Below are 10116 nucleotides of genomic sequence, written 5' to 3'. Positions count from 1 at the left end.
AGTTTACCCTATCATAGTTAAGAGTGATACTCAAATGAGACTGGCTGTACCACCAAAATTAAGACTAGAAATAACCCTTCGCTACTTGGCAACTGGAAATAGCTTTGGTAGTTTGGAACTATTGTTTCATGTGCCAAAAAGTACCATATGCAAGTTTATAAACCCTGTTTGAAGGCCATCATTGCTGCAATGGAAGAACACTTAGGCCTACAGGTAATAAAGTGGCTTAAAAAACATTCAGTAATGACAATTTGAATTACTTTAAAAAGTCAGCCACTTAATTTGTTAAGAAATGAATTATGGTCGAAATCATCCTCATCGGTGGGAATGATATCTCAACTATCCAAATCCTGTAGGATTGAATGATTTGTAGAATTGTCATAGGAGCTGTAGTTGTGTATACTGTTATTCACTGGGAATGTCATTACTGGAATTCATCCTCTTTTAAACAACATTTGTTAATTCCTGTTGTATTTTAATTGCCTTAGATTGATCGTTCATAGAGGCTGCACAGGCTCGCAGTGTACTTTCCGAAATTGTCGTACATGTCTTCCTGTCTTAGGGCAGCTGCAGATTTTGAAAGGTTCGATTGAGAACGTGGCCACAGCTCGACGTTGAGTTTTCGTTTAGGTACATCATAAGGTACGTCCACACCGAACGCGCAGAGCTGCGCCGCGCTGTGCAAAGCATATTGCGCTGCGCGAAACTGCGCTAAACTGGGCGGAACAGAGCGCCATGTTCATAGTTGCGCGGCTGTGATCCGTGTTGCGCGGGCTACACAATCACACCGATGTAGAAAATGGACCCTGCAATAGCTGCTTCGGTTTTTATTGTTATTTATAATGATCGGTTAAAAAGAAGGAGAAAACCACGTCGTCATTGGGTGACGCCCATACTGAGACGTCGGGAATCGTATGGAGGGGAATCCATGCTCAATGATCTCCGTCTTGGTGGGCAGTTTGAAAATTTTTGCCGCATGTCGTCTGAAGATTTTGAGTATCTTCTCAATTTGATTGGGCCAGAAATCACTCGACGGGATACTAATTATAGAAAAGCTATAAGTGCTAAGGACAGACTGGCGATAACTGTTCGCTTTTTAGCAACTGGAGACTCTTTCACAAGCTTGATGTACCTTTTCAAAGTGTCTAAACAGAGTATTTCATACATTGTGATGGAAGTTTGCAGGGCTCTGAATAATGCACTGAGAGACTACATACAAGTAAGTAATATAGTTTATTAAGCAGTAAATTTAAATGTACAACACTTTTATAAAAAACTGTACTTTAGGAACGTGATTGATTTAGAATTAACATAATTAATATGCTTGCAACATTTTCAAAAATGGTTTAAAAAAACTAACGAAAGTTTTCTATTTTATTTTCTATTTTATTCTTTTAATGATTGTTGAGAAATACATAAGCATTTTTAAAATTATTTATTGAAAAAACAAATTTAACTAGAAAAAAAATGAAAACCAAAGGCATGGATATTAATAAAAAATATCAAAATTCCCCCAAAAGATAACTTGTAACAAGCCCTATTTCATAAACAATTGTTCATTGGCATTTTAAAGTCTAGCCATTACAGAGTAGTAAAATGTTCTGAATTATTATCCACAAAGGCACTTATAAATGTTTGTAAAGGGTTGTTGGCATGTGGATTGTATACTTGTTGCAATGGAGGTGTAGGTGAATGACTAGGGGTAGACATTCGGCTTGCGCTGGATTCACCGCTGTGCTGCATAGGAGAACGTATGTAAACAGTGTCAACCTCGATTTCTGTGTCGTATATCAATGTACTAATCTTGTGCATAAAATAATTACGTTTACGGTCATCAAACTTTCGGAGCTTTGTCGCAATATGCTCTCCAAATGTTGAACATTCATCACGAGGTGTTTTTGTCGCATTATCCATGAGGTTGTACGCCTGAGCAAGCCGGGGGTCGTCAACGGCCGTTCTCCTTAGCATTTTGGGTTTCGGTGGTACAAATCTTTGTTGACTTGATGTTGAAGCACGCGATGCTGTTGCCGTGCTTTGATTTCCAGATGGTACAACAGGTTCAGATTGATTACATTCTTCCTCCTCATCTTCATCAGGATTATTTTCAGACTGTTCGACAAGAACCTGGGGGAAAAAGAAAATTGATCTAAAACCAATTTCGCTATAACAATTATTTTACTTACAACTGACTATAATACCGGCTGTCAGCATATAGCATATAGCATATATAGCATATAGCACCTTAAAGTCATTTGTTACAGCTGCCGAGCTCACAACAAGAATGGCTACGGTATGAAAAGGAGTTTCAAGAAACGTGGAATTTCCCACACTGTTTGGCAACAGTAGATGGCAAACGTATCGAAATCCAAGCACCTTGGGATAGCGGAAGCGAGTACTACAATTACAAGTCTTTCTTCAGTATCGTTCTGTTTGCGCTCGTAGATGCGAACTACAATTTTATGTTTGCTGACGTCGGTGCTCAGGGACGTATATCTGATGGCGGTGTATTCAAAAACTGTGCATTGTGGAAAAAGATTGAAGGGAAAACTTTGAACGCACCGCAACCAAAGGCACTTCCAGGGCGTGAAAAACGTGTTCCTTACGTTTTTTTAGGAGATGAAGCGTTTGCTCTGCATGAAAACGTTTTGAAACCCTACTCTGGGGTCTCACAAAATGGATCCAAAGAGAGGATTTTCAACTATCGTTTATCACGAGCTCGGCGAGTCACAGAAAATAGTTTTGGGATTCTTTCAGCTGTATTCAGAGTTTTGAGAAAACCGATGCTGTTGGAGGCAGAAAAGGTTAGAGATGTGGTGCTTACAACTCTTTTTTTGCACAATTTCCTCAGGAGGAGCGAAACATCCCGGGACATCTACACTCCTCCCGGTACTTTTGACAACGAGCTACCGAATGGCACTGTCATTGAGGGGAACTGGAGAAAAGAAATCCTTGGTACAGCACTTCGTGGTATGAGAAAGAAAGCCCGTAAAAGTTCTGATGTTGCACAGGCAGTTCGCAATGAATTTGCAGAGTACTTTGTTACAACAGGACAAGTCTCGTGGCAAGAAAGTTACGCATAAACCTAAACCTAAAACCTTTCAGCCAAGGGTTACTCTAGACTATGAATCATCTTGGCATTTGAAGCCGGATATTTTTAGAGAGTACAAGAAATATGTGTTAATGTTTTGTAATTGTGCATCATGTGACGTGTGTTAACAGTATGTAGCCGAACTCATGTTAACAGTAGCCGAACTGCCATAACAGCCCATGTAAATTTCCTCCATGTGTAAACATATAAGATATTTAGTTGTTATTTACTATTTCACAAAAAATGGCCGCCTATGAATTATGTCATCCTGGGCTATAGGCAAATCCCATTATGTCTGCAAGAATCAACATTTTGTTGATGCGTTGTATTAATTATTAAATGGCCACCATCTTTCTTTGGTTTTTTAAGCAATTTTTGCATGTATGTGTCACAGCAGCCTCTCTTGGTCTTCGTAGCGGTTGGGAGCAGGAAGAACGAATATTAAAACAAGCTAATAGGGATCAGCTAACACTTTATTAATGAACTAATAAACTTTACATGATTACATCGTTTAAAATAACACGTTACAAATCGAATCAAATCTCTACCAAATACTACGAATTACACAATATTGAATTTAAAACGTACACGGACTCAAAAGAAAAGAGTAAGATGAAATGAAAGGGGAGACCGCCCGCGCGGACCTTACCGTCGTTCGCTACATTCCGGCGCGATCTGATTGCTTCAGCATCGTCCGAGCGAGAGCCTCAGCGTGGTCACATGACCATCGCCAGCCAATCAGCGCACGCTGAGCGCTCAGCCCATAATTCAACGCGTGGACATTTGCTTGACAGGTGCTGCAGCCAAACGATTACAATGGTCGTTAATGAAACTAATTGAAGCGAGGAACCGAGTCTAGAAGTGTAACATTGTTTATCGCGGCACACGTGCATGCATATTCAGCACATTCCAAGGCATATCCGGCCAAGCCACGACGTCTGGTTAGGATTATTGTAGGGTTACAAAGTAATGAAATGAATTGGAGTATGAGTTTCAAGGTTCACTTGGAGACTTATATGAAGTTAAATAAAATTCAATATTGCTAAATACGGTTGACACATCAACCTAGCAAATATTCGGTGATAGCCAACGGGCCAGGTTTAGGGAGTAAGGCCAACCAGCTTAAGCTCAAAGTTAACAAATTACAACAAAATGAGGCAAATATGCCAGGCCGTCACACTCCCCCCACCTCAAGTTCATGCCGTCCTCGGCATGCAGTCCGCCCTTCCATCTGGGCCCTCTGCCGCAGCTTCAATCTACTGAAGTGCATTATACAAATCCTGTCGACTTAGCTTTCTGTGTCTCCAAGTTATGCTAGATTTGGGAAGGTTTTTGGAAGGTATCTGTCATGTGGCTTGGGCGGAGTTAAATTTTGTCTATTACCAAAAATTTAAACCCCCCTCGAATTTTGATAATACGTCTCTTACTCTTTTCTTCGAATACAATAACAAAAGTTACTAAACAATTTTCCAACACATTAAAATTAATAGTCCTTCCAAATTTACAAAGATTACTTAAGTGAATTACTACAAAGAAAAAAAAACTTAACTACATGGTCCACTTGACCATCAATCAGGGCAACGGTAACCCCCCCCCAAAAAACACTTATTGCACAAAATACAAAACAAGACACCTGGATCAGTTACCGTATTGAACAAAAAGAATTCATAGTTAAAATTTTACAAGATACAACAACTTAAAAGGTAATATAACTTAGTAAAGCTTAACCCCTCATACTAAACTTAAACAGAAGAAACATTTCACGCAAACTCATTATGACTCGTTAAATTATGTCCCGACGTTAAACAACCTAACGCCTACTAACCCCAACGGTGATACAACATGTATCCCTAACACTTAACATACATTTTAACATTTATCCGTAACAAACATTTAACCCCAGCACACAGCATCGGTAAATCAAATTGCATTAATGCCCCAATTCACAAAACAAAAATAAACTAATTATTAACAAAACAACTTACGGTGCCACTTTCGGCAAGCTACTTTCATAGCGATTTAATTACACACCGCGGACCAGCAGACTGTCAACAAATTTCAAAATCATGATTTTAATTTTACTATATCATTCATAGGTAAGGCGTACCGAACGCTATCATATATATCAACTTAGTCACAAAGATATTGTGTGCGCTCAGCACCTTGGTTTGAATTTCGAACGCTACTCACTCGCTCTGGAGAAGCCGCACGAGCTTTCACTTGGGGTCGATCCATTACTCAGTCACCCCTGTGCATGACCAGTCTACTTGCCCCCTTTTTACAGTAACCTTTATCCAACTCACTAACATAGGAGTAAACACAACTACACAAACAACCCACAATACAACATTTTAACCCAACTACTTCTGTATTTACTTAAACCAGAAAACTTAACGTTTCTAGGAGTGCTCACTAGCCAGGGTTAGAGAGCCGGCTATTCTCTAAACAAGGCCTATCCAGGCTTATGCCAGTTAAATTCTTTAACATATTACTGGTTATTTGCAATTTTAACTTTCAAAACTAACTGTTATGGACGAGTCTACGATCCAGCCTATTTATTCGGGCGGGTTAGGAAAGGGTGTAGGGAAGTTAGTGGGAAACAGCGCTGTTTGAACCTTCTCGTAGCTCCTCCATTCCAGCCCTACATGTGGAAATATCCATTAATTTCAGGTATTTAATTAAATACCGGTCACACGGGTCAAGAGGTAAAAGATTTTTTTTTTTTTTTTTGTTTTTAAACTAAAGGTTGAGCACTATTTACAACAAACAATATAGGAGCCTAGTATTCCGCGATAACATTACAATCGCCTAGGTCCTTCGTCATTGAAATACCTAATGACCTAACAAAAATAACCACCACACATAACCGATAACATTATAACATAAGAACAAATCGACAGTCACAACACTTATCAACTACCTAGATCAACCTAAGTAAAGTTGTCCATAGGAGATCTCCTGTTAATAAGTAACACATTAGCGTTAACCAATTTTCCGAATCATCACACTAATCTTTCGCGAATTCACGCTCTTGCAGGCGCACTATTTCGTTTTAGTGTCTTGCTTTCCGTATAAAAGTCTTCCCGCCGCGTTTCCCGGTAACTTGAAGTCGAGCTCGTTTGGAACATGGTACCATTTACCTTCAGGGTTCGGTGATCACCTCAGTCTATCCTCAATAGCGCTATTCACTCCAACAGTGACTCTATTCACTCCAACAGTGACTCGTGGCTGGTTTATAGTTGAAACCTGCCACTGGAACCTCCTGGTCTCCGCCAGACGTTTCCGTTGTTGTCAGCCCCCCTCACATGAGTAGTGGCCCTGTCTGCGTAGGCCATGGTTGCAGCTCGCTACCCTCCAGGCCGTCATGGAGCAGGTCAGCAACTCGTACTCTCCACCCTAACAGAAGACAGACAACAATCGTCACTAATTCCACGCTCGAATTCACCAGAGAACGCTGCTGATAAATCAGGCAGGCATTCTACAACTGTCAGTAACCAAACTACCCATGGTTCTGACTTGAGATCTCACAATTCACATCAACATGACACGTGTCACTTTCTCCAGGGGAAGCTCTCACCACTCTCCCCTACAGCTCAAGTACAACTGGTAGCTGCTAGCAAGTTAGGCTAGGCGGGCGTACGCAGGTACGAGCAAAAAAAAACTCTTACTCTCACAGCACTAAACACATTAGGCTCAGGGGACGCTCTCTTTCCACTCCCCTCCACGCTCAAGCACAACTGGTAGCTGCTAGCAAGTTAGGCTAGGCGAGCGTACGCAGGTACGAGCAAAAAAAAACTCTTACTCTCACAGCACTAAACACATTAGGCTCAGGGGACGCTCTCTTTCCACTACCCTCCACGCTCAAGTACAACTGGTAGCTGCTAGCAAGTTAGGCTAGGCAAGCGTACGCAGGTACGAGCAAAAAAACACTCTTACACCCGAGTTACAGGGGGACCACCGGCAGAAAGATTTCCCGCCAACATTTAAAAAAAAAACACCATCCGTACCAGGACTCTTAGGGTCCCACACGAGTTAATTGCTGCCAATGAACAGGCCTAACTCAACAGTACAAATTTGCAGAGTCTTTAATGGAGCTCATGCTTACTTTGTGACTTCGACTTAATAAACGGTCCCCCACCAAAAAAAAACACAACACTTACACGACACCTGGACCAAGTCCACAGGGAATTTAGCATGTTGCCGTGCCTAATGTAATACAGCGCGGCAAGCAAGGCAATCCCAAACGTGGTCAAACACCTAAGGCTCAGACCACACCTCTACCTCGCTGACCACTCACCATTGAACAATGCCCATATCCGAATGGGGCATGCTTCCAATGCACAAAATTTCCAGGCTATGAGCCAATCCACTGACCCATGGTCAGCCAAAACTACACCAGAAGTATACTTGACATACTTCCTTTCAAAATAAAATTTTCCTAACTGCTTTATCATTTTGCACATTTTCGAAATAATTTTCCCCCGCAAGTTACATTTTTTTTTCATATATTTTTACAACAAGGCTAAAGCGAGCATAATTTAACAACCCCAACTCAGTTCAGGGCCAATTACAGGTACTAATTTGGGTTATTTTACTGACTTATACACTAATCAAACCAGATCCATCACAGTGGGACAGTGTTGAGCTACTGCTCCACCAGCAATCCGCAGCAAGGAGTTTCCATGTGTCCCAGTCAACAAGAACAGCAAGGCCTGACTTACACTCCTATATAAAACTGTTCTGTATAACAAACAAAAACAATTATCCAGTGCACATCTATATGAATAAATTTACATATAATTATCACAAACTATTAACCAGTTTATCAAAATAATAAGAATTAATTCCTTTTACTAACATCAGCTTGACCGTTTAATTTTAACCAATCAAGGGTTCCTCCAATTTTTCACGCCAGCTTCCTCTGGCGAGGGATTAGCCACGTCTCAATCACAATTGTTGCACGGATTAAGGTAAAGCCCTGTCAAAAGCAGGGGCAAAAGAAAATACACTCCAAATCTTCCCCCATCTCGAACAAACATTGCAAGCAAAATCGTGACATTTCCCTCGGCCCATTAGAAACTCAACCTTTTGCAAAACTAACGTTTATTCTATGGATAATGCAATTTATCTATGGAAAAATTAATTTATTCATTTTTTTATATAATGAACGTATATAATGAACACGCCCTACATGGACAAAACAAATTGACATGTCACTTAATTCCTGTTTACACTACACAACGTCTTAGCCCCGCTTTGTTCACTTTCGAATATTCAGTGTTCAATTCAAAATAAAAAAAAATTAAAAAACCCCTAATTAAATCCCCACCTAAGTCAGTAAAAATCCCCATTCCCTAAGGAAATTTAAATTCCCTTTATCCCACCTTATTTAATAAAAATCCCCGTTCCAGGGAAAAATTTATTTTTATCCCGTGAAAAGAATACAAACACCTGTGGAGGGATAAAAACTCGTTTCATCCCTGCCGCAGTTCGAAAAATCCCGATGCAGGGACAAAATCCCGCCAATGACAACACTTTTCCCGGATACAATTTGTTACTCAATAATTACAAGTTACTTTTGTATATAAAGAAATACAGAACGCATGACCCCATTGCCTACTCAGTCAAGGTCTAAATAATGGAAACCAGGCAATCTTTCATCGACTCATCACATAATAATTAATTCTCGCTTTACCCTTCTCAGTTTTTCAAGTAACTAACCAAAAATTTTCAAAGATTATCATTAATCCGTCTTTCCTTAATCAATAGATAGTGCAGGCCTACATCAAATAATTTATTTCCCCAAATTATTTTACGATTACACAATAACACTGGTAAGATTCCAGGAAATTTCCTAAGTCCAATTACAATAAAGTCCAATCTAATTCTTACAATAATTAAGGCTATCAGAACTGTCAAGTGAGTTGGGCCCTTTGACCAGATTAATGGAGTAAGCAGGTATTACCGACACTAAATTCAGCAAAAACAAACTTTCAGTAAACAACTTTTAACAATGAATTAAAAAATTTTCAAACATTTTAACTCCATTAAGTCTAATTAATTTCCAATCAATTTTAGTTATTGGCTCTTCCATTAACGCCCAGGCTTTACCATCCAACTCACTTTCAAGTTCAATCCACTTAACTTAACAGACTAGGCCTAGGTTAGTAAATCACCATTAGCCTAAATGCATGTTAGTAAGTCAATATTTCACAACAACAATTTGTTTTTCTCTCCATTTCTCCTGCTAATTATTTAAAAACAACAGTAGGCCTAACACCATAATATTTTAATTAATGATTCACATTAACAACGTAATTCCGTCTTCCAATCACTTTAATATTTCCCCACAACAAATTAAAATAATCCCACATTTATCCCACTCGAGCTATAAAAATTCCCTTATCCGGGATAAAATCCCGCGGATGGAACTGACAACCTGACAGCCAGCCAACCCGGCGGCCATCTTGAGTTCACGCAGAACGCATCCTCTTTTAATTTTCACAAGTACAAAACATTTTAGTTTTCAAAATTTTGCTTCCCATCCTCCCACAATAATTATTTCTTTATTCCCTTTCTTTCTTACTCCTTATACTAACAACTTTTAATCAAGTATCTATTACCAATTGTTCACCAACAACCGAACAAAATATTCCAATATGGCGTCTTCATTCGCAACGCAACATACAACGCACGACAACTCTGGCAAGACAATAGCAGAGTGCAACACTGTGGGAGGAGGAGGGGAAAGAGATCCAATGCATCCTAGATCACGCGTACAATGGCGAAATAAGTTTACGAACAAAATATTCTATTTACTTCAAAATTACCTAATAAATCGAAAAATGGCTCTTTCTTCACGAAAATTTCACGAAAATGATTCTTATTTTACTTTTAATCGATTTAAACATATTTTATTCAAGAAACATCTAAACTTTAAATTTTGGAAATTATTATGAGTAAAATAATTTGATCAAGCAAATCCCTAATTCCACTTACCTTTAGGTTGACGTTGTCGCAGTCAACCC

The 10116-nt window shown here is 39.5% G+C and overlaps 1 protein-coding gene across 1 annotated transcript; it reads left to right on the top strand.

Annotated features, from left to right (window-relative positions):
• Positions 1 to 976: 976 nt before the first annotated feature.
• Positions 977 to 3080, top strand: LOC128984636 (uncharacterized). Its single transcript, XM_054403971.1, has 2 exons — positions 977 to 1219; positions 2262 to 3080. The coding sequence occupies exons 1-2, from the start codon at positions 977 to 979 to the stop codon at positions 3078 to 3080; spliced, it is 1062 nt and encodes a 353-aa protein (XP_054259946.1).
• Positions 3081 to 10116: the final 7036 nt, after the last annotated feature.

The sequence above is a fragment of the Macrosteles quadrilineatus genome, unplaced genomic scaffold, assembly GCF_028750875.1.
Source record: "Macrosteles quadrilineatus isolate MER2022 unplaced genomic scaffold, UCM_ALF_1.0 Scaffold_2__2_contigs__length_208266976, whole genome shotgun sequence".
Lineage (NCBI taxonomy): Eukaryota > Metazoa > Arthropoda > Insecta > Hemiptera > Cicadellidae > Macrosteles > Macrosteles quadrilineatus.
This window is presented reverse-complemented; position numbering and strand designations above follow the sequence as displayed.